Below are 24,647 nucleotides of genomic sequence, written 5' to 3'. Positions count from 1 at the left end.
TGCATGTTTTTCAATTTCAATCGTCATTTATTTTTGCTGCAGAAACAGAAATCACAACACAATTATCCCATAACCTGCTAGCAAAGCATCAGTCAACAGCTATGCTGTAGAACAATTTTCAAGAACGAATCCATTTTTTTTTGTAAATAGTTTCCTCTGGCCCATCATTGACTAACGCCAACGCGACTATCTGTCATCACTTGCTGCACAAAAGCGAAAGAATGTTCCTTCCTTCCTCTTCACAAACCCGAACAGACACCCGTTACATCCGTTCGCCTGCCAGACCTGAGACCTGTCGCTGGGTCTATAAATATGCGAAACCGAGCAGCCGTTCCCATCGCAGCCGGCTCAACGCGAAACCTTTTGTTTGACCCGCCGGTATGTATGCTGTAGAAAGCATTATAACCGGTTAAAAACGTGATGCCAAGCCGAAAACTGGGGCTTGGGTGAGTGGGCCACATTTTCCCAAGGACCAAGGTAAGCGGGAAAATGTTTCCTCCAACTCCCTGCATAGTCTGTTGCCGTTGCTACGCGTTCTGTACACTGGTTGTGTGATGGTCAGGAATCTTTGAACAAGAGGACGTTTTGTCATAAACCACTATAAACGTGTGGCTAGTCTGGCAAACGAAGACACACACTCGGTAGGGAACATTCGATAGAACGGGCTAAAATCAACTCCCAGATCTGGCAGATGAGTAAAGGGAATAAGCGTCATCCGTTCGCAAATCCATTCTCATGCTTAACTTCCTCGACCAATCCACCGTTTAACTTCGCTAATGCAGTTTTGGGAGAAGTTTTGGCAATCTGCCTACGGGCAACTATTTCTGCATCTAAACTATTTCACCAGCTCTACCAACTCAGACTGGCTGTCTGTCGTATTCTAATCATTTATTCATGGTCCACATAAAGTACGTACAGTCACACACAAACACATGTGCGGACATTGTTCGGTAGGTGGTTGTTGTTGGGTGCGATAGTTCACCATCAGTGGATCGCTCCTCCGTAGGACGCCCGGTGTCGATTGCTGCGGAGCGACTGATGCAGCGTACCGGCGGTTCGTCCCATGTAGCTCGTCCCAGCCGGTTCGTCGTAGATACCTTGCTGCTGCTGCTGCTGCAAGGGAAAGTTTATTTTGATCTCAGACTTTTGCTTCTTCAAACGTTTGCTGGGATGGGGCGGAAGCGGTGGCGGTGGTGGCTCGTTCGGGTAGAATTCCAAGGATGGTCGCGAGCGGTTCTCCATCTTCCAGGATATGTACTGGAACTGGTTCGAGGGCACAACGGCGGATACGTAGCTGCGACCACTCTCGATGCTGGTATCTGACACGCTTCGCTTGATGTTTGGTCTGCGTGGAGCATGGCATCGGATGGCAAAACGGGGGACCGGCAAACGGGATACGGAAGAAATAGTAAGAATAGTGTAGCGGAACATTGGTTGAAGAAGTATCATGGAAGTCTAAAATTAAATTGCGCCTAATTGGACAATACCCAGAAGCTTCATTTGCGAATTGTTTCCGTTCCGCTTCCCGGTACTCGGAAACTTAACCCATTAAAAAGGTCAAACGAAAAGTTCCACTGGGCAAGACATTCATTATATTACGGGGAGAACATCGGTTTCTTGAAAAGGGTTAGGTCCGAACACGTACCTTTCTGGCGTTAATGGCTTCTTCGGTGGCATCGGCGACATGTACGTGTTTTTCACGGTGTTATTCTCGACCGGCAGTACCGAGGTTTTGGAATCTGTAACAAAAGAAAACCCTTCAAGAGTAGCCAAATTCCCGAAAACATTCCATTCCCCCTTCAGAATCGCCCCCTGGCTCTCCGCATCCACGCATACTCACGGTTCGATTGGTACAGGGACATACTTTTGAAGAAACAGTACGTCACCAGCACGCCTGTTAGTAGGGCCACCAATATCGACGAGATTATGATGCTTATCATCATGATCTTCTGATCCTCTACCAGCCATGCACGCTGCCCGTACAGTGGCAGCAATCGGTAAGGCAAACAGTTGAATGGTGAAACCATCACCTCGTGCAGGCTGAACGCACAGAAGATGTAGTTCTTGTCCGGTACCAGGTTGACGATGCGCAGCTTCTGACTGCTGAGCGTCTGACAGTGGGCACTGCTTTCGACATTGGTGGAAAACACGGACGCCAGTGTGGAGGTATCGTGAAACCAGAGCACCGCACCGTACGTCGTTTTATCAAACAACAGTTCCACGACACCTTCCTGTGCCTCGGAGACGGTGAACAGCTTCGTACGGGTAGCCACAGTTAGACCAATAGTGCTACCATCGATTGATCGCACCGGGCGATGTTTTGCCGGCTTTTCGGCGATGATGTCCGCAGATATTGGATTGGCAGTGCTCTCGCACTGGAGTTGTACGAAATTGGGATGTATTGTTGGAATCGAGACGGTTGTCGTCGACGTACTGGTAGTGTCGGATGTGGCGGTGGTTACATCATCCGTACTACTCCAAGTGCTTTCCGATGAAGTACTTTCTTCTGTGGTGCTTATTGTTGTTAATTCGGTGGTAGTATCCGTTGAAGATGGAGTAGTTGTTGGATCCGTAACCGTTGTCGTAGTGCCCGAAGTTGTCTCCGGTGTGGTGAACTCTGTAGTGGTAAATTCTGCTGTTGTTTCGACACTGGTATCAGTCGTTGAGTCTGTAGTTGAAAACGATGTCGATGATGTGTCCCAAGTATAGTCAGTAGTGTCTGTTGCTGTGGAATCATCGTCGGAAGTTTGTAGCTCCGTTGTAGTATCATAGGCTGAAGAGGTGACATCGTCTGTGCCACTTGTTCCCATCTCCGTTGTATCCTCTATTGAGGTGGACTGTGTAGTCGTAGTCATGCTGGTATCAGTTGTTTCCATCGATGTATTCGGTGGTTCAGTTGGATTGAATGTACTCGAAGACTCTAAGGTGGTCGTTATTTCACCAGATGGCACAATAGACGTATTCGGCGTTGGACAGAGATCAACGTTTCGAACAAGCATACCCCTAAGCTCCGTCGGATCTTCACACACGGGTTGATCCAGCACAAGGTTGGAGGTGAGCAGCAATTCTTGCAGATACCGCAGTGAACAGTCACAAACCCAGGGATTATCTTTCAGATATATCTTCGCCTCGGTACCCTGCAAACAATCAAACGTTCCCGGTTCGATAACGGTAAGCTTATTGCCAATCAGATGGATCTGCTTCACCGTGCTGCATATGTCATGAAAAACTCCCAAATCGAGCCACGTTATGTGTGAACTGCGCAGGTACAGGCTCGTCAGTGAAGGCAGATTAGCGAAAGTACCCGCCCGGAGCGTGTCATCGAAAAGGTTGTACTCCAATGATAGGATCTCCAGCCGTGGCAGCGTTGCGGATCCGGTCAAATTTTTGGGACTAATCGAATCCAGGCTGCTTTCGATGATTAGGCGCGTCAGCGAGTACTTCATTGGGCTCAGTACGTACGGATCGATTCGGCGTAGTGGTAGATTTAGCAAGTTAAGCTCCTTCAAGCTTTGCAGGCCCAAAAAAATTCCGGTTGGTAGATGATCAAGCTTGAGCGATTGTAGTGTGAGCACGGTCATGCCAAACATCGAACCGACATCGAACGATTCCGGCTCTATCGTGCCAATATTGGAGTTAATCAACATTAAAGAAGTAACCTCAAGGTCCACATCCAGCTGTAACCAATTTCTTCTCAGGACATCATCGGACGTCTTCAGGGCCAGTACGTTTAAACCAAAGGAAGGACAAGAGTTGGCCTGTTGTGTGGAAACGTAGCAACAATCAATTTTCTTTTAGTTCCTTCATGGATCTTGAGCTCACCTGGGCTAGTTCTTGTACTTCCACGGATATATTTACTACATCCACATCGGAACACTCGATAATACATTCTATCATTTTACACTTTGCAGCATCTTCGACAGCCTTCACTACCAAAAGAGGAAACACTTTCCCAGGTTTTGATGTTGGGGATATTGAGGGCTTAGTCGAATCCCTGCAGGTATATTCATTATATTGTAAAGCTTTATATTACCTCTTCACAAAACAGTTTTTCTCACATACACTTACTTTTCATCCGCTTTAGTAAAGATGTCGGCCAGTACGAGACACATCAGGATGGAAAAGCAAATTACACAAAATAACACTGCCAGACAACCGTTTCGATTCCGGTTCCAATCGAGCGTTGGTGGGCAGCTGCTAAAAGGCACAAATCAACATCAACCATTCGATCATCGTAATGCAGATAAATTTGATCTCCAGTTTAGCAAACCTTTTGCTCGTCCGACTCTGTGATCGATTAGAGTTGGTAATTTTCACTCTACCCTTCATGCTGCATAGATGCACTTAATTAAGTTGAAAGAATTTTCTCGATTATCGCTGCACCGTCTTTCCAGGCAATTTTACCATACCCGAAGTAGCACTTCCGGGTGCCAAATTATCACTGACACTGGCTGTGGCACACCCGTCCTCGACACTCATTAGTGCGCCGTTATCGGTGTCACACCATTTGGTACGGGCTGGAGCAGCATTGCACAGACAAATGGTAGGATGGTGACGAATAACGTGGAAGGATATAATCATCTAATCAAATTGAGGAGCATGCATAGCAATCAGGTAAGCAAATAGCTTTCCACCATCGATCAGTGTGGATGCAGCCGGTAGTTGGGTGACAGAAAACGGGTTCGTTACCATTTTCCATTTCTCGCGTGTTGGGACGCGCTCGTTGGTGGGAGTCCAACCATTGGCGATTGTTTGGCACGCATTTCACACACAATTGCGCTTGATATCGACACTGATATGATGATTTCCCCAGTGTAAATAGGACTTATCATAGAACGTGGAGGAATGGTGGGTTTACTTGTGCAACGATAGATAAGCGATTGGCGGAATGGCTGCAACTGGAATGGTAATGGATGGAATTTGTTTAATTAGATATATCATCATCGTATGAAACCTTTCGCGGAACACAGATGGTGAGAAAGGCTTGTAATTTTCGACCGCAAGTTATTCAATTGGAAATACAATTCATCCCACCTCGTTTGCTGATTCGAAGAACCCTGTAACGGCCGACTTTAAAATACCATACACCATATTGCATAACGACAGGCGTTTAATTATTTTCAAAACTGTAAAATAAACTGTCGGGTTTTTTTACAGTTTTAAAAAAGTTTATTCAAACCAATTACATTTGATAAGCATATTTTAATAAATTTAACAACCTTCATGTGTGTGTATGATAAGTTTTGGATGCTTTAAATAAAATTTATTTTACATTTTCTGTATTTATTGTTACATTTTACAATCAAAACATTGCAATATTTTTATGCATAAAAAGTTTATTTTAAGACTTTTTATAGTTTCAGATATCAAACATGTGACTACAAAGACAACAAACCACAGACAAGCTCACTGTGCAATGTGCCATCGAATTGAATTGATCAATTTGTGTATACATTGTCGATCACCGACAATATTGCCTGAAAATAGAGAATCAAACCCACAACCAACAACCAATCAATTCGCAAACAATTGTAATCGGTACAGCCGATGGAACTACCGTTTACAAAAAGGACCACCAACCGTGTCAGTCACGGTTAGTCTTACCTTGACCATTTCACGAGGACGTGTGTGAGTTTTGTTACTGTTTTCGATTACTGATCGTCTGCTTTATCGCATCAGCATGAACAAGTCGGAGTTAAGCAAGGATCAAATGAAAAGTAAGTTTCCTTATCGCATAGACATAGCCATTTCATCGAAGGATTTGAAGGATTAATTAACAAACTACAATGTACTGCTAGTCCTGAAGGAAGCCTTCGAGGCATTCGACATCGAGAAGAAGGGTAGCATCTCGGTGGAGGTGGTTGGTACCATTCTGGAGCTGCTCGGACAAACTCTATCGGAGGAAGAGCTGACGGAGGTGATGGAGGAGTACGATGTGGACGAATCGGGCCAGATTGAGTTCGACGAGTTTCTGGAACTAGCGTCCAACTTTGTCGAGCCAGAAGAGGATTACGATGTGTTGCGAGCCGAACTACGTGAAGTGTTCATGATGTACGACAAGAACGGTAAGCGACATGTGCTGCTGCTGGAGGGTCGGCGAGATTTGAGAGGTGTGTTTTACACGTGGTGGCTTGTTCGCAGGAACGGGTTTCATTCCGGTCGACATATTCAAGAAGATTCTCCAGGAGTTGGATGGTGCTGTGCCGGAAAATGAGCTGGATGATATCATCGATGAAATTGATGCGGATGGTTCGGGAACGGTTGATTTTGAAGGTAAACGATCACGATGTAATGGGTGTGACGAATTGTTAGATAATATTGTCTCTTTTATGTCATTTTTTTTCGCAGAATTCATGGAAGTGATGACTGGTGAATAAATGTAATACAATATGAGCGCAATATCCAGTATCGTCTGTTTCAGGTTAGGACGACGTCAATATATTACAAAACGCATACTCCACCATCACAAACACATAACAAATAACAATCAATATGGAGGCTACAGTCACACCAAACATAACACATTTAAACGCAACAGTGAACAACATCAGACATGAGATATGTATTCCTCTTACCATCCACGTTCTCAGGGTACCCTTATCGGACAATGTATTTATCTATCATGTCGATAGAAACACAATAAAATGACAAAACAAAACAAATTTTAATTATTTATCCATGTTGCTTCCTCAAATTAAGGATTGAAAGAAACTCTTTTCAGTTATTTTAAAATTATTATTAAATTGATTATCAAAATTATTTTGTACAGGATTTTTTTCACATGTGTATAAACCATGTTTGGCAGTCGATCGTTTTCGACATACTCATGCATAGCACAAATCAAATGGCTGAGCTCTGTATCGAAGACTCGATCACCATATGGTCGCCACCCTCACCCCCGCGAGGTCAAGTAAAAGTATGCAACTTGCATTCCGCCGCCAACGTATTGCGATTTCCTTGTGTTTGATCACGTGTGACGTCACCATATCATGAGGCGTGTGTCATCGAAACAATCAATACTGTTTACTGAGATGCAGCTGATGCTGTCGCAGGTGCATTCGAAATAGAGCAGTGCAATCGCAACCCATAAGCATTTCACCCGCAAGCGATTGTAATAGCCTTCGGGAACGGGTGTGATGTTCTTTTTTAAAAAGGACGCCCAACACCGCACGGTCACGGTCAGTGTTGTGATAGTGGTCAAGGAAGCTTAACGTTCATTTGTTTTTTCGTTTCAAACTCACGGTCATCTAAGAAACAATGGAGAAGGCAGAATTGAGCAAGGATCAAATGAAAAGTAAGATCAAACTCGAATTGACGTAAAGTCCCCAGTATTGTGAAGCTTTGGCTTTGTACTCCAAACAGTCCTGAAGGATGCCTTCGATGCGTTCGATATTGAGAAGAAGGGCAGCATCTCGCTGGAAGTGATCGGTACGATCATGGAACTGCTGGGATACGCGTTGTCCGAGGAGGAGCTTAAGGAGGTGATGGAGGACTACGATGAGGACGAATCGGGACAGATCGAGTTCGAGGAGTTTATCGAATTGGCATCGAATTACGTGGAGCCAGAGGAAGACTACGACGTATTGCGGGCCGAGCTTCGCGAAGTGTTCATGCTGTACGATAAGGATGGTAGGTGTAATTTGTACAACTTGAGCGACATCCAGCGGTGCTAATTAACCCTGTTCGCTCTGCCACAGGTACGGGTTTCATTCCAGTGAACTCGTTCAAGGCGATCCTACGAGAGCTGGACGGTGCGGTACCCGAGAACGAGCTGGATGACATCGTAGATGAGATTGATGCCGATGGGTCGGGCACGGTTGACTTTGAAGGTAACAGCGGCTAATGATGCAACCGGTGACGAGCACCATTGCGGGAAAGCACCGTCACTAACAAACCCATTTTTCATCTCGTTCCAGAATTCATGGAGGTTATGACAGGTGAATAAGATGGAGGTTTCGTGAGTGTGCACGTATTCCGACGGTGCATAACAGTGGCAGGGTAAGGAAAAAGGAAGGGTAACGCCCGACGTGTTTGTGTCGCTCTGGGCCCAACCACTGTTTCGCTGTCCTTTTCCTTGCTCATATGCTACTACGGATCGGAAGTGTCATTTCCATGTTGCAAATGTTCTCGTCCCGACGTGTCTAAACGTCGGATATGTTTTGTCCGTTGTCTGTGACCTGTTGCCGTGTCCTGTGCTGTGTCCTGTGCATTGTTCTGTCGCTTAGCTGTACGGGTTGTTGCTCTCGTTACTTTGGCAAACGTTTCAGTTCGCTTCATTTCACGTCTCTTTTCACTTGGCTACACAGCAAATGGCACGACGACTGCAGCCCAAAGGCACAGCCACGTTGCACTTGGCGCGGAAATGACACACACTGGCAGGTGTACCCTCGGGGTCACTATCAACGCAAGCAATCCGCCACCATGACGGAATCACCTCACGGCTGCTCAAGTTGCTTGGGCGGAACGGAACACTTTTCAACCGGATTGTTGTTATGCTAATTGTTTTCACAGGTCCAAACGAATAAGCGAAAACCACAAACTTCGGACTGGAGGCTGTACTGGAATACGGCAAATGGTGCCTGGAACTTAACGAAACTGTTCGCAACGATAGGCTCTTGAGTTACAGGCAGATATTTACAGATCATCAAAGCGCTAAGTTAGAGTCTATTGGTTTTGTGTAAGTGAAGATTCATCGTACTTCTCACGTTAATATCATATAGCCTTGTAAAAGCAATCATTCCGAGATAAAGACATGTGAGAAATAAAGTCAAGTTCACCCGTTACGGTTAACGAACGAATATTTTGTTTTTTTTCGCTGCGAACCGCACTATGTGTTTCGTGAAAAAAGTTCTGTTTACAGCTGATGAAGGTTTACATAACTAAAAAACGATCAAAGTAATGTCAATTGCATACATTCTGGCGTATACTTACTTACGCATTTGACGCATCAATACTTACGCATTTGACGATATGTTAGAAATTTTGAAACATGAAAGGAACAATTCCAAGTGTATTAACTTATCTAATTTTATTTGCTTACCTTGCAGCCCAAAATGGCGTCATGAATATTTCCCAACACAAATACAACACAAAAACGAACGAAATTGGCTTGCCGAATCAAATCGGGGAAAATTTCTTTATTATTCAGCATCGCATTTATGGCTCATCATTCCATCTTTCTCTCTCTATCTCTCGCTCTTGCTTTCACTGCTTCTATATCTTCTCCCTATTTTCGTTCACACATTATGCACCGATTTCAATATCGCTCTTGAAGCTAAAGTTGCACATCTCACCACTTCCACTTGATGCATATTGTATGCATTCATTTGCATCGATATTAGCTACCCAATTGCATCCTTACCTCACTTCACTAGTTTCCACCAAAGTGCTGCATGATGGTAGGTCTGCTAACTGCAGCCATGCACTTTATTTCCTGCAAATACAAATATAACTCCATTTTCGACAACCTGCCTCGTCCTGGGTACACCTCGGAACAGTTCCACTCCGGATGGGTGCTCTAGCTGCGGAAGCTACGTGTTTCACTAGTTGCTATTGCTGTTTGCTATGGGGTTTCAGTTTTCTACTGTACTAGCTCACAGATTGCCGATGGTTTGTCTTTTTTTTTTGCTACATTTTTGTTACATTTCATGTTTTGTATACATCTCTAGTGCTACGCGCTTACGTTACAGGTTTGTTTGTCGCTATTTTGCATTGGTTGTGTGTGTGTTTTTGTTTAGTTTGTTCATCATTCCAATACTATTTTCTTTGTGGTTCATTGGATCGTGCTATCATGCAGACTATCGGATGCATCTTTGTTGGTTGATTTTTTTTTCTTTATCTTGATGAGATTTACGGTGTTTTTTTTTCTTGCTTATCTTGTTTTTTCCTTCTTTTCTTTATAATCTTGTAATTTCTTGAGAACTTGTGAAAATCGGTTCAATAACAACAAGCTTTTACGTATCTTAAATAAACGAACAATTAGAGTAACAGTAGTTTGCTTCTTTGCCTGCAGTACTATGTACTATATATGGGGTTGTGTTCAATGGGTGTTTGCGTAAATTTGAATTCTTCTCCTGCATCATATACGCACGCCAATGTTGCGCTTCAAATTGGGAAAGTACGTCCCTCCCGATTCGCTTCACATATTGACACAGTGTTGAGAGTCATGCTTGAGTTATTCGATTTGCTGTTTAGTGTATACAAATACGATGATAATGATCATGGTTTTTTTTGCTGTTGTTTCGGTTTAATACATGTTCTGTGCACATTTCTCGTACCGTTCCGTTTCACATTAGCTGCCACCGCGTTGCGAGCAACAAGAACACCGAAATAGAGAGTGATTGAAGCTACACTTAAGTTCAGATCAGTAGCTCGTAGCCTTGCACACTCAGCCCAAGGCAAAGTACGATCGTTCGTTTTGGTTCATTCTTCCACTAGCACGTGGGACGGGAAAATGATGGGTTTTAAACATGCACACAGACACACATACATTTGCAACATGCACACACTTACTCACAACAAGACACATCTAAAGGTGTGAAGACGGGTTTTGAAAAAGATACGCCGCTGAACTCGTTCCGTCGAGTGTTTTATATGGTTTTAGTATATTGTTGGCGTGTCGTAATCGTGCTTAACAGCTTAGACACATTCATTTGAACGCAAGAACAAGAAATTTCTTAACAGACTTGTGTTTGACTTTCCCGATGGTTCAAGACCTCTCCATACTAGTGGTGATGAACTGAAGGTATAAAATAAAACATCAAAAAACCTTTCACGAGTTCCAACAGCGCAGTAACACGAAAGGATTTTCTTCTGTGAAAACGTTCTTACAATATCCAAAGAGTAGCTGTGCTAACGAGTAACTCTTAATATCTTTAACTCCCTTCCCTGATGTCGGAAAATGTAATCCTTGGAAAAAGAGTAAGGAGCTCAAAAGTGTGTCTCGTACACTGTCTGTGCATATTCTTCCTATAGTGCATGAGCATGTAATATTAATGTGAACTGTTTGTTGTAGTGATCCTCTCTCGGCGTTGCTTCGTTAAAGCAGCATAACGCTAACTTGGAAATGTTCGTATAATAAATCCATTTCCTCGCCTCATTTCCTTCTTCTATTCAACACTCTTAACATCCTCCCGTCAATGAAAGAATTTACCGTAACTAGCTCACATATCAGAATACGTGGCTATGCTTCATCGCACCAAGAGAAACATTACATTTGCATGCGTGTTGTGTGCAAGATTTTTCGTAACATTTTCTGTACAAAAGTTTGACAGCTTGGGTTTAATCTTCTGTTTTTCATAAGTGTAGTAACAGTTCGTTTTTTGTTTTGTATTATTTCGGGAAAACTGTTCGTATTAGTAACGAGAATTCGGCTTATTGATTGTTGTGCAACATCAAGGAAACTTATCCTGTAGTGTGTGTGTGTGTGTGTTAGTGGTTTAGGTGAGATTGACATCGACAGTGCATCGAGACGTCCTTGATGTGCGATCACATCAAGCTTGCATGTATTGTGCATTATGTTGCCTTGTTTTGTCGCAATTTAAATAATAAACCTTAATTGACATCGATCGGAAAAGGAAAACGTGTGGCCGGATTAGCCGGTCCACCGTGGGGCTTACATACACAACTAGCAGTATATATATATATATATATATAGATATAGTAGGGTACATGTGGACTTTCGTGTTCTGCTGGGCACACCGTAGCATTTTGATTTACACTTACAAAATAAACCTCTCTTTTCCATCGTAGCGACAGAACAATGATGGAAAGAAAAGGGAAAATGGGATGCAATATGACAAATGGTGCTTACCGTCTAATGATATGTTTGGATATGTGTGTGATTTTTGCTTCTTTTATGCTGTGAACTTTCTAAATCGTTTTGAATGATGGTTAAAGATATATCTTACAGATATCTAAACAAAAAAAAACCATAACATTTTGCTTCTAAAACGGTACACGGATGAGTTGAACAATGCCGGGATCAGTTGATTTTATCAACCCATTACACCGGAACATGTGGAATGTTTAACGCGCACCAAAGGAAGGTTTAAAGAAAAGAAATCAAAAGATTGATATGCACTTTATGTATCATGGTATACGTCTGACCTACGTTTTTATCCTTACTTCACCGGGCGAACCATATCGCGTTGACAGGATGCGCACAAAATGGTGCCTTCGTACACTCAAGAGTCTCCCGCATGGGTTGGTGATATGTGTTACGTACGAGGCTTACACTAGCTCGCTCACGATTTGATATGTGTGTGATTTGGGGGAGGGGAAACACAGGAAGAAACCGTGGTGGTTTTGTTACCCATTCTTGTTACTGCAAAAGTGGGGTCATCCCCTATTTTGTGATGTATAGACAATAATGTATCAAAATGTAACAACATGATTGTATCGTTTCATTCCATTTCTCACCCCGCAAAATGTCACGCTGGGTATGTTTCACCTTATCTAACCGGTATCTTATGCTCATATTTATATGCTCTTATGTTGTGGAATACTGGTTTTTGATATGTTTTTTTTTATAATATTTAATCCATCTTGTTCATTTTTCTTAAATGGTTGTTTTTAAATATAGACATCTAGTGTGAAGTTTGTTTGAGTGTGTGTATTTGTTTTTTTTTTCTTAATTTGTTTTGCGGATGCAACAATTAAATTCTTCATCTGATATGTTTCAGTTTTGTAAGGTTAGGATTGTGTCAGCATCTTACTGATAGCTTCACAGCTGGTGCAATACATATATTCATATGTTATGGATATGTTTGTGGGGAGGGGCGCAATTATATGCGTATACGTGTATATAGGTATAATGCAAATATTCTTAAATTTTAATGCTTAAATTCATACATTGATATGTTTTTCTTTAATGCCATTATGTGCTTGCTTTCAGAATGTTTAATTATCTTCTTGTGTGTGTTTTTTTTTTTTGGTTTGCTTTTGTAAATAGTTTTGCATGGTGCTTCGATAAAACACAAAAAAACACTTACAGGAGAAGCCATTCTTAGCTGGTGTGAAGATGTAAAACGCCTTCTTATATGTAAATAGGTTTAAATACATTCATCTTTCCGCTGCACTGTTGTGCAGAGTGTGGTAGATATGTTCGTTCAGTGCGAACGTTTCGAACTGCTCGGGGGTTTTTATTTTTTGGATCCTATCCTACGTTCTTCACTAAACGAAAGGATTCCTCATGAGGGATCATTGCTAAACCTGGGAGGAACAAAAACAACAACCCTGCAACACATAATGGCCGTCCAGTGCACGAATCGTGGCCCATTGTACCTGACACTAGACAACAGTCCACGTTTCGTTGGATAACACTTGGAGGGTTTGCTTTGAACTCGAGCTGTGTCGAGTGTGCCATAAAGTGACCGTTTCCTTACTGTCTATGCTTGCTTTCCATGTTTGGAGCTAAACCTTTTCCTCCCTACCATTAGATGATGTGGCACACGATGAATAAGATGAATGTGCGTTATGTGAAGCACCTTATAATCTACATGCAATAGCCCTAATCTAAAAAAGGAAAAACAATCTTCACAAATCAACGTTTGGAACATGTTTCATTCCTCGTTTTTTTGCAAAGGAAGAAATCAAAACCATCGAAGCATAATAATTGTGTGTTTGTCTACGCGTTACGTACACAACACACAACATGGTTTGCGTTGCGTGAACAACTGTAGCACGCGATTTCTTTAATATTTTGCCCTGGAAGCTAACACCATTTTCCCATCTTCCGGAAGCATTCCTTTGCACGAGCTCGATAAGATCGATAGGAAGGAGCGCATTCCGGAAACGTATGCATAGTTTACTTCATTGAAAGACTCTTTGGTAATGTGATTTTTTGTTTTGCGCGGTGCACCAACCGGGTTCGCACCTTTAGGGTGAACGATCAGAGGTCGATTTGCGCGAATCAGCGGCACACGGGGGCACTGTTCCGAAGCGATTCTTTTGTTGTTTCCTGTACCGTTTCCAGCACCCCTGCGCTTTGCCGTGCGTGCTTGTCTGATCGCTAAATCGGAAAAGCAAAGTGTGGAAAATCAAAGTGACATTTGTATTTGTTTCCGTCTCTGGTGTGGTACATTCTTGCCAACCGTACCGTTATTGTTTGCCATCTTTGCCTTCTTTCGTTCTCCCGTTTGTTTTTTTTTTTCTAGCCCTAGTTTCTTACCCTACACTACACACGTTAGATTCCCCTTCACCGAATGGTGCTTGGAAAGAAAATGCGCTCGTTTGCACCATTTTGTTTTTATTTCCATATAGCCCTCCCTTTCCCCAGCATCCCCATCTACCTACTCACCGCTGCACGTGCCTAGCGGAGCCTGCCGTAGCCAATCAGTGCGCTTCCGGTCACGAGCGCAACCAGCGCCGGCAGAAGCTTCTCCCTGCCCGGGGTACCGTTGCCGCTGAGTGACGACGTGTGGTACTTCTTGCCGACACAGTTCATCCGTTCCAGCGGCATGTTCTGGACGTAGTACTCCCGGTGTTCGTTCTGCATCGTGCACATCGGGCGCTTCTTCTGGGTCATCTCGTCGTCCCGGTTTTTCAGCTCCCGCAGCAAGTTCGGAAACCAGACCAGTTCGCATGAACAGATCAATGGATTGTCTGCAATAAAAGGAAAACACAGGCGAAAGTGTCAACGATAATCGATACTCGCTTTCTGTGGGATTGTAATTTAAGCTTGCAATATTGCATCCTATCGATGCTGATAGAATGGGATCAGAGCGATTGAATGTCAGAGTAAAGCGTAATGCAGTACTCAAATGAGGTCAGTTTCAAGTGATTTTTATTGGCATAATTAAATTTTAATTTTAATTGGAAATTAAAATGTAATCTACTGAAACAGCTATTAGTTGTAACGAAACTTTGGGAACGCCACAGAGTCTTTTCTTCATATTGCTAATATTAACACGGAGTACCTGATATCGCTAATTAGAATCAATCTCCACAATTTAATACCTTACACAAATGAGCATAAATAAATACATTAACTCAGTTTTAAAAAAAAAGTCACCCTAGAACTCTCGTTTATTTTTACCCAAAGAATTCTTCCCGAAAACGGTCTCATTTAGGTCAAAATGCACGCAAATGAAACAAGGAAATATGTAATATGGAAACTCCCTTCACGGCTATTCTTCTATTTTATTGTTGGCTAGGGATTAATCAAGGGATTATAAACACCTGAGGATACAACAGCATACATATATTTCCCAGGTGGGACTGAACGCCGTGCTCTTAACGCTTCGATTTATTTATTGTTCTCCCATTTATTGTTTTCTGCATTTGTATTCGTTTTTTCCCTGTATTATGCTTTACGTGCTTTAAGTCTAAATATCTAAGCTCATTTCTATTCTACCTACATCGAGGAAAGCTGACCTGGCTAAAACTTCTCCCACCGGGAAAATCAAATACTTGGAAACCAATTTTCTTTCCCTGCTACGTTGATGGTGTGCTAAGTGGCTGTCGATAATTCGTATCGATCGACACCGTATGGTTTGGGGTTCCACATTCCCATTTGGGGTGGAGGTTTTCGTGCCATTTCGAGGCCCTAAAAAAATTGGATCGAAATAAAATCGGAAATCATGCATCAAATCAAACTACGGTTAACTAACGGATGGATTATTTCTCCCATCACGCGTCACATATTTTTTCATTAACATTCCAGGGCTTTTATACGTTCTGCAAAATGAAATACACCCGGGAACGAATTAAGAGCTACAAAAGCCAATACGAATCAACATCGGCCGACCCCGACTGGATGGTGAATTCCTTTGAGGGAAATAAAATGTCCTCCGATTGATCTTCATTTATTCAACCATTGGCCTGCCCAGGCCACAGCAAAAGACGGTAACGTTACACATCGAAGCAAAAGGAGCACGCAATTTGCAACGCGCATGAAAACGGTCGTTTTCAGCATCCGGTCGTCATGGCAGCCGTTACGGTATGGGCCCTGACTTCACCAAACTTTACCCACATTCCGTTCGGTGTCAGCTAACACACGTTGCTCACGGAAAACGAGGCAGAGAGCGTGGCTAAAAAAAAACCCGCACTATCTCACTCGGCGAAGTTGATTGAGTTGTCACCGGAAGCGGGACGATATCAAGCTTCTTCCTTAACGACCATGCGAACGAGTGACCTCGTTCGTGCCGGAACTGCGGAAAAACTTTTCACACCAATAGTGTTAGTTATCGCCACGGGCAGGTATTTTTGCGTGGCGTTTCTTTGTGTTTGAATCAGTTAAGGTTTCTTTTTTTTCTCACTCTATACATAAGCCGATAAAAAGTTCGTTATAGTGTTTTTTTAAAGGACGGTCGAAAATTAAACTTTGGACCGGAATCTAAAATGATATCTGTCGTAAAATTGGACATGTTTTTTTGTGCCTCCTGTTTTTTTCAATTGATAAACCAATTGCTACAACTTTAGCATTAGCTTACAAAAAAACATTTCCTTCATGCACATCACATTGCATACCTTCAGGCGTTTATACCATAATGAGCTATGATCCATGTAGGGAACATAAAGGAAGATTCTAATCAAGCAGAATGGGTTTAAAGGCTTGTACATTATTAGTTTAAGCCCTATTAAATTCGGAACTTGTTTCCAAAAAACTGTGGAAAAGAAGAAAAAAAATGTTTACAAAAACTATATCCAAAAAGGGTACGATTTGATAGAGCACCTAAGTTCCCCTGAAATCCTTGAGATTTATTTAGTTAATTTCATTCAAACTATCATCTACCGCTCGCAGTAACTTTTATTGAGTTATGCGTTTTAAAGTGCACTTTAACTGAGGTCCATGTTAACTCAAATGGTTGTAAAAGAACCCATTTACGACTTCAATAAATTCGTTATGTGTAATGGAGTCCTATTTAGAGGAAGGGCTTTAATAACCCTCGTTTAGATTCTAATCTCCATCCACATTTTATTCTCCCACCTTACTCCACCATTGCTTCCTTACTCAGTGTTGACCATCGTAACATTAAGGTTGAACATAAATTAAAGATTCGTCTATCCACAATCTCATTCCTTTGCCATTTGCCGGAAACGGTTATCTTCCGTCCCAAGTGTGATGGTCTATAGCACTAGTGAAAGTCATTTCATCCTAGACGAAGATGAAGATAAGTGCGAATTGGCGCCCCAGCCGTACGGAGGGTTGTATTTTATCGTAATACCTTCGCCTTACCGGCACAGGAAAGTAGGAAATCGTATTCGTGCATATTCACTTACCCATAATATCAACGACACGCAGCGAGTCCATGATCGGCTCCATCACTTCCTCCGGTATGCGCGTTAGCTTGTTGTTCTGAATGCTGAGCGTCTCGAGGGAGTTGAGATTTTCGAATACCAGCGCCGGCAGGACCTTGATGCTAAGATAACGATAAGCGAACGGAAAAAGGTAAGAGCAGCAAAAACATAAGTAGACAAGGGGCGGATATCGAGTCCTGGGTTCGGCTGTTAGCCTAGCCGCAAACACCGCTCGGTCTATTAATTAATGTCGAAGTGTTTTCAAGGACTTTTGGACGTAGGTTTCAAAGGCAACTCCTAACATAAAGATTTTTTTTATTTTATGGAAGTTAACCATCCGATGTGGGCGTATTTGTAAGTTTTGGTGATAAAAGAAAGGCGTCCCGGTAGCTTATCTCGTTGTCTGGCACTTTCTCCTCCGCTTTCCCTATCGCAATACTTACTCGTTCTTCTGAAGATTTAAAAAGGTTATCGAATCGCCGAAACCCACAAAAGCGTCCTCACTAATAACGGAGATGTTGTTCGAGCGCAGGTCGAGATGTCGCAAGCGGTGCAGCGGGCGCAGCGCTTCGCTCGGGATGATGTGGAGATTATTGTCCCCCAGGCGGAGATATTGTAGGTTTTCTGGGGATAAAACCGGTCCGTTAGATACCACAAGGTCGTAAGATTGCTGATTACCAGTACCGGTCGATTACCTTCCAATCCTTCGAACGCCTCCTTCGCGATGTAGGAGATTGAGTTACCCTCCAGCTCGAGTGAGTTGAGCAGCGTGAGATGAAAGAATACCCTTGCCGGTACTTCCGTAAGCTGATTGTGAGCCAAAATCAACGAGTCCAGATTCTCCAAACCTGCGAGCCATTCGTAAGCGGACACGACATTTCATTAGTAATTCCGACAGACGTCCCGTTTTCCTAATCACCCAGGAGATAGATTTACTGTAGCGGTTGTGTTCGTTCCTTACCTTCGAAGTCACCTTCCTTGATTGTTTTGATGCGATTCTCCTGTAGCTCGAGCTTCCGCAGATTATCCAGCATCGAGAGTGCCTTCTGCGGCACGGCGGTAAGATCATTTCCGCCCAGATTCAACCGTTTCAGCTTTCTGCGAAAAGTACGACCGGAAGAGTACAAACATTGCACAGTGACTATCTAACGATGGTTGAGCAATCCTTTCCTATGCTTACTTGTCCAATCCACGGAACGCGTCCGGTTCGATGAGTGTGAGCTTGTTTTCGTAGATGGTGAGAATCTCGAGCGTGTCGAGTCCCTCGAACGCCCGGTTGTGGATCTGGGAGATGCGGTTGTGGTTCAGGTTCAGAATCAGCAGATAGTGGAGATTCTTCAGAGCACTCGACGGTACGCTCATCAGTTGATTTTGGGACACATCCAGCTGGGTAAGTCCGCGTCCTGCACGGATGGTGGTTGAGATGGGACACGTTTTAATTAACATGTAAATTACGACGAATGTTACGCTGGGGAATTTTAATCAGACCCCATTCCAAATAGGGTGTAGCATATGAAATGCAAAGATAGATAGCACGTGAAATCGAAATTCTATCGTCTAAGGAGAAGCAGAATTATGATCTATTAAATATGGATTCAAATTTTAATGACATTTTTAAAGGTCATACGTCGTCTAAAACGTTGTTAGTATGCAAGATGAACTAATTCGCTTGTAATTATTAAAATAATTCAAATTCTTCGTATAAATAAAAACAAAGAACTTCCTGAACATATGAAGCGACAAGCATTGTTCAACAGGATAAACATGATCAATTCAATACAAAAGGAAATCATTTTAAGGTAATCAAATTTGCACGCAATAATGAAGAGATTTTATCGGTTGCAATTTTCGATTCATTGCTAATAAACTTTGTTCACAGGTTCAGCAATAGCAACATAACCCAACTCACTGGGTGGTTTTTTCGGTGCAGTAGAAGGTTTTGCTTCAAACAACCGTAATATTTTTATTACGCCGAAACAACGCAATTATATCGGTGTAGCCAGACGCGAACACGACATCACTGCTGTACAAGGATGAATAATTTCATTTCCTTGGTTTCGATTCGCCGGGTGCTTCCAATTCACCGACTCACAATTTGCCTCTTAATTGCGAAACGTTGGAATGAAATATAAATCCAGGAGTCAGGTAGTCGTAAAATGTTAAGAGCCTTCCTTTCGGTAACATTCACTGGCATGTCATGATTTCTCATTCCCTTGTTTAGGGAGAGAAGCACACCATCCTGACAAGGGTAGCACTGAGGCATAAATCGCGTTTTTCTAGTTTTCCGACATGACAACACGTCCGACGGGATGGGTCCTTCATCTCAAGGGCGAGCAGTCCCTGGTAAAGAATAAAACAACAAACGCACTTACCCAGCGAGCTCAGCGATGTTTCCTCGATGGTGGCGAGACTGCTGTTGTGGATGGTAAGATGCCGAATGTCAAGCGCCAGAAACACGAAACCCTGCAGCTTCGGCAAGTTGTTGTGGCGCAGCTTCAGGTAGAAGATGATCGGGCTCTTGCCCTTCAGCGCGCTCATCGCCTTAGTGATGTGCTGTACGTCGGTCGCCTCGCACAGGATGTCCAGCCCGTTCTTCTTCACCTGGCAGACGCACGGGCTGATGTCGCTACCCGGTGGGCATGTTTGCGGTGAGTTCGATTGTGCCGTAACCAACGCGAGGTCCAGCACCGCCAGTGCCAGCCCGAGGAGCTTTATCCACATCCATAGGGCATTCCGTGACGGCATCTTCCCGCCGCCGTCTCTGTCACTACACTTTTTTCTTCCTTCGTCTCAACACGTTGACTACGACTGCATCTGGCGCGAGAGGGCAGACAAATGGGCAGGAAATTAAATTATCGGCTAAAGAAAATTTGTTCCCATTGTGCTTAATTTTATTAAGTTCATTTTTCGTAGAAATGTTAGCAGAGTGCAAATTATTTATGCGCGACAAGGCAAGCCAATCATCATTACAGTAATAGTCTTGGGCGAACAAAATCTGATCGTTACGTCAATTTCAATTTTAAGCCCCCCTTTTGCTGTAGCCTTCCAAAGCGCGAGATATCTACTAGAAACCACAATGTCCCCTAATCCTCAGTGATAAAGTGAAGTTTTCTTTGCGCCTGAATGTATGCTATACCTGTAGCACGTGCATTAGAAGCCAATAGGGGACGGCGACGAGATGTGCCACGATCGCGCATATATTATATATGAATATTTCATTCTTCTTTGCATACGATTATCGCCATGTCCCGAGGTGCCTTCCTGCTGGAAATAGCTATTTACCGTTCGTGGCTTCCTGGGGATTTTTGCCTCTTGCACACATACCTATACCGCGAGACATGCTAGTGGGTTGAGTACTTTTAGCTACAAGCGTACAATGACTCGTTTGAAATGTGATTGAACAGGGAATACGATTGTCATATTTGTCAATTTTATGGAAGTATAAAAAGATGGAAACTCAGTTTAGCTGCGGGATTCAAAGTGGATGGAGAGATCGCGATGTAAGGGATGAAATAAAATATACTTCAACCATTTTCAACTCATATTTTGCAAGCAAAATCTTCTTATCGAACTATTCCCGATTCCCAATTATTGCTACAATTTATCATACTCCCCTCTTTCAAACAACAAACATGGCGAACGCTTCCTGATAAGATTCGTTATGAGCTCAATAACTCATCAACATCCGATAATAATCTTACGGAATGAATGCATGGTCACTAAATGGCGACCATCTATTTACCACTCCTTTATGCACCATTGTATGCGAATGCTGAAAAAAAAACTGCTCTTTATACCTCCATTTCACTTTAATCCTACCTCACATTGTGCTAAAGATGAAAACAATGAAAGATAATGTATTATTATGGTACAGTTATCAGATTATCCCGACACTCACATTCACTCACCGAGTCCATGAGCTCAACCGCACATATAACGCTGTAACGTGCACGGAGATGTTACGCGTTGCGTGCTTTACAATAAAGCAATTTGTTATCCGGAGCCGCAACTGCTAAAGCCTCGGACTACAAAGACCACGTCGGCACGCGAGCCAATTTTGTGGCGTAATTTATTTAATGCCTTGCTATGTACCACATTGGATGCTTTTTTTCTGCTGTGTGGTTACTATTTAAATTGTAGGTTTCAAACAAAATTACCAGTTATAAATTAACCCGATACACTAATGTGCGATGAATGGGTTTGGCTAAAGGAATGTAATTTATTCTTCAATGAAAGTTTTCTTCTGTAGTAGCATGTAGATTTAAAAAAGCTTATTTTATCATAACAACGAACATATCATAGCCGTACATATTATAAATCGCTTGAAGGAGACAAAAATCGTCAGTCGTGAGACGCTGATGGAGACGCCCAGTACTTTGATTACTCTGCCATCCTTTTTCACTGTTCAGATCTTTTCTAACGATAAATAACGAATGAAATTACCTTTTTGCCGTAACACGATTGAATATGGCATTTAAAATTCAATTACCAACGCTAATTAAACGTTGACCTTAATCCGCAGTGGCAGGCTACTACACACAGAACGAGCGACTAAATGTGGTTCTAAAGAAATTTTCTAGAAATGACTTTTATGTTCACGTTTTTTTAACAATGAATTTGGAATACATAAAACATGTTTGGAATGGAACAAACATGTATTTGATAAAACGTCGGAACAAATATACATTACTTAATTGAAACGATAACCATCAAACACAGTTCAACTACCTTAAATATGGTCGATATCTTAACTGCGCCTTCGTGTGCCTCAAAAACAGCTTTTAATTGCGAGCAATGTTTACTACGCATTGATACTCCCTCGGCGAGTAAACGACCAGCCTGAGCCGCGACCCTATCCCATAGCTGTTTAAATCAAAATAAATGCCTTTTGCGGGAAGGAAAGTATGAATTACACGGCATAAATACCTGCGCGAGTACTTTAGTAGCAGCCCGTACGATCGAACTGAGCGCGGTTCAGAGCGAACAAACGGAGGGTGCAAAATGGCGCTGCATTGCCACAGCAAAACATCGCCCATCGGGGGTTGCCCACGGGTCATGCATTATTCATACGTAGCATTTTGTTATTTATCCTGGCCGTCCCCTGTTACCTGGCCATTGTTACGGCACAGAGGCAGTGTGGATGTCAGTTGATGACATCGGCGGTGGTGGTGATGGTGTAACGATCTTGCGAACGCTTTCTCCGCTGCGGTACGTATGTAAATGTGGCGAGACCTGTGTGAACTGACGGCCGTGTCCATGGAATCCTGTCGAGCTAAAATTAGATCCCAAACCGGCAAAAGATAATATCGATTTTTGCCCGTTCCGATGTGGAAGGCACGGCCGTCACTGCTTCTAATGGCAAAATGTTCCATGTTCCGGGAACGGCCCGATTTAAGTCCTTTATCGGGCTTGGCCTAGAACCAACCATTCCGTTCGCTCATCTTTGCCGTCCTTATTGACTGGCTTTTATCAGGCTTGCGGTTGATAGTTGTACTCTGTGCAAACCAATAGCGAATTTTTATAAGATAAAGCAATTCAAGTTTATTTTTGCAGCAACATGATTTTGAAAAAGTTGTATGTAGTCTTTTTCAAAATGCTCCAACATACGCGCACGCATTCTATCACAAAAAATAAAAACGAAAGAAGTGCTTTAAATGTAAAATATATGAAGCAATATCTGCACCATATGTGGCAATGACAGGTGTCAGACTGTCTAAAGAACGATATGGCAAAGGATGAAAACACGGGGCAAATCTTGATGGGCAAACCTATTGAGCTCCGTTACACTTTGCGCACATTTCATGCTTGCCTGACGTGTGCTGAGTGAAAACACGTCCTTCAAAGCTAGACTGACCTTGATTGGATTACGTGTTTTACATTATTGATCATCTATTCAATCATCACTGTAATGCTATTGACGTCAGTTAGGTAAGAGTTTTATATCTCGCCACTAACAAAAACAAACGTAAGAATCTGCAACAAGCGCACATTATTCTTAATCATTTAATCTTTCCCAGCCCGGCGCACACGTTTTCCCCAGTAAAATACAAAACACGTCACTTGCCGTTAAAATTTATGGCTTCCGAGACGTGGCATAGGAAAACCCATCGAAAATAACACAATTTTCCAGCCTAAAACGCATTAGTCTGATTAAACGTCACCGGTAATGAGACGTATGCGTCAAAAGCAAAACGAACACAGGTGACAAATGTTTACCGGAATCGGTCGTTCAGGTTCGTTCAACCAAGTCAATCCAGTGCCAAACGGACAAGTCGAATGTGAGGAAGGGATAATATTGTTTGCTCAGTACATGCCACCGTGTACGGCTGTGGCAGAGTCGAGGCCTTACCATATCGATTTGGTATTTGGTTTTATCCCCATTACTGGCAGCGGGGTTGGGTTTTATGTGCCTATAAACATTCGAATCGAGCACATTGACCGTATCGGTTATATCACACGGTGGTTGAAGAGATGAATTTTTGCCAGGATTGCAGAACGTATGCCTTACTCGCGAGCATTTAAGTGGAGTGCGAAGCAAAGAAAACGGATAGGGACCAAAACACATACACAACTCCATCAAATAAGCTCCCTCACAGACGTGATCCGTACCGGCTCACTTCCAATTACCTCGCAAAGCAAAATAAACGATCGATTCGGCAAAAGGGAAGCCGATATCGATCGTTTAGTAGGCAGTAGTAGCTCACCGTTGCCGCCGCTTTTCGTGCCCAATCGTGCAGAAAAGATGGTGGCGAACGTTTTATGCATGAATTATTACTCGCTCAACTGTGAAGGAGCCCAAGACGGTTTTCAGACCAAATCATCCCAAAAGTTCCTGTGTACGTTAGCGGGGGGAAATTTACGAAAATCGAATTTGAAAAAAAATGGAGCAGAAAACATGGAATGTCTCAACGAGAGAGAGAGAGAGCGAGAAAGGTAAGCACACTTACCAATACCTTGGTGAAATGTTAGCACTGGTTGCTGCCCGTCCCATAGCCCCTATATCATGCCGGAAAGGAGCCGTACTTATCGCCACGGTCGTATTTCTTTCGCAACTTCTATTACTGGCCACGCATAAAACACTTCTGGCAAATCACATTCGAATACACTCGCAGCTTTCTTCCTTTCTGTTGTATATTGTATAACGATCAGATAATATAAAGCAACCGCACTGTCACACCATAAGCACTCACTTGCACGACACCGGGTGGGCCTGTTGCCCGACCGAAAACTATTGCCACCTAAACCTTATCCAACCGCAACCGCACTTCACACACACGCACCACGCACGCACTCACACACGGCTTCCTGTTTGGCAAGAAAACAAAATGGCAAAACAAAACAAAACCATTACATCAACACACACTATATTATTAGTAACTTAGCAGTGCCAGTAGAAATGTTTGTTT

At 42.9% G+C, this 24,647-nt stretch overlaps 4 protein-coding genes across 4 annotated transcripts; 2 read left to right on the top strand and 2 right to left on the bottom strand.

The window, feature by feature from the left end:
- Positions 1-984: 984 nt before the first annotated feature.
- Positions 985-4,329, bottom strand: LOC128714812 (uncharacterized). The gene is made up of 6 exons (XM_053809692.1): positions 4,271-4,329; positions 4,069-4,197; positions 3,823-3,994; positions 1,841-3,758; positions 1,646-1,739; positions 985-1,345 (listed from the first exon to the last, which is right to left on the bottom strand). Exons 1-6 carry the CDS (start codon positions 4,327-4,329, stop codon positions 985-987), a joined length of 2,733 nt encoding a protein of 910 aa, XP_053665667.1.
- Positions 4,330-5,680: 1,351 nt separating this feature from the next.
- LOC128713652 (troponin C, isoallergen Bla g 6.0101-like) lies at positions 5,681-6,377 on the top strand. Its single transcript, XM_053808515.1, has 4 exons — positions 5,681-5,717; positions 5,799-6,065; positions 6,142-6,273; positions 6,349-6,377. The coding sequence occupies exons 1-4, from the start codon at positions 5,681-5,683 to the stop codon at positions 6,375-6,377; spliced, it is 465 nt and encodes a 154-aa protein (XP_053664490.1).
- An 880-nt stretch (positions 6,378-7,257) lies between these two features.
- Positions 7,258-7,945, top strand: LOC128712245 (troponin C, isoallergen Bla g 6.0101-like). The gene is made up of 4 exons (XM_053807141.1): positions 7,258-7,294; positions 7,363-7,629; positions 7,698-7,829; positions 7,917-7,945. The coding sequence occupies exons 1-4, from the start codon at positions 7,258-7,260 to the stop codon at positions 7,943-7,945; spliced, it is 465 nt and encodes a 154-aa protein (XP_053663116.1).
- A 6,366-nt stretch (positions 7,946-14,311) lies between these two features.
- LOC128710963 (slit homolog 2 protein) lies at positions 14,312-24,276 on the bottom strand. Its single transcript, XM_053805826.1, has 8 exons — positions 24,189-24,276; positions 19,614-20,055; positions 18,422-18,644; positions 18,203-18,339; positions 17,937-18,089; positions 17,685-17,865; positions 17,224-17,363; positions 14,312-14,604 (listed from the first exon to the last, which is right to left on the bottom strand). Exons 2-8 carry the CDS (start codon positions 19,984-19,986, stop codon positions 14,312-14,314), a joined length of 1,500 nt encoding a protein of 499 aa, XP_053661801.1. The 5' UTR covers positions 19,987-20,055; positions 24,189-24,276.
- Between the last annotated feature and the right edge of the window lie 371 nt (positions 24,277-24,647).

Source organism: Anopheles marshallii, chromosome 3 (assembly GCF_943734725.1).
Source record: "Anopheles marshallii chromosome 3, idAnoMarsDA_429_01, whole genome shotgun sequence".
Lineage (NCBI taxonomy): Eukaryota > Metazoa > Arthropoda > Insecta > Diptera > Culicidae > Anopheles > Anopheles marshallii.
Note: the sequence above shows the minus strand (reverse complement) of the source record. Positions and strands in the feature narration are given on the sequence as shown.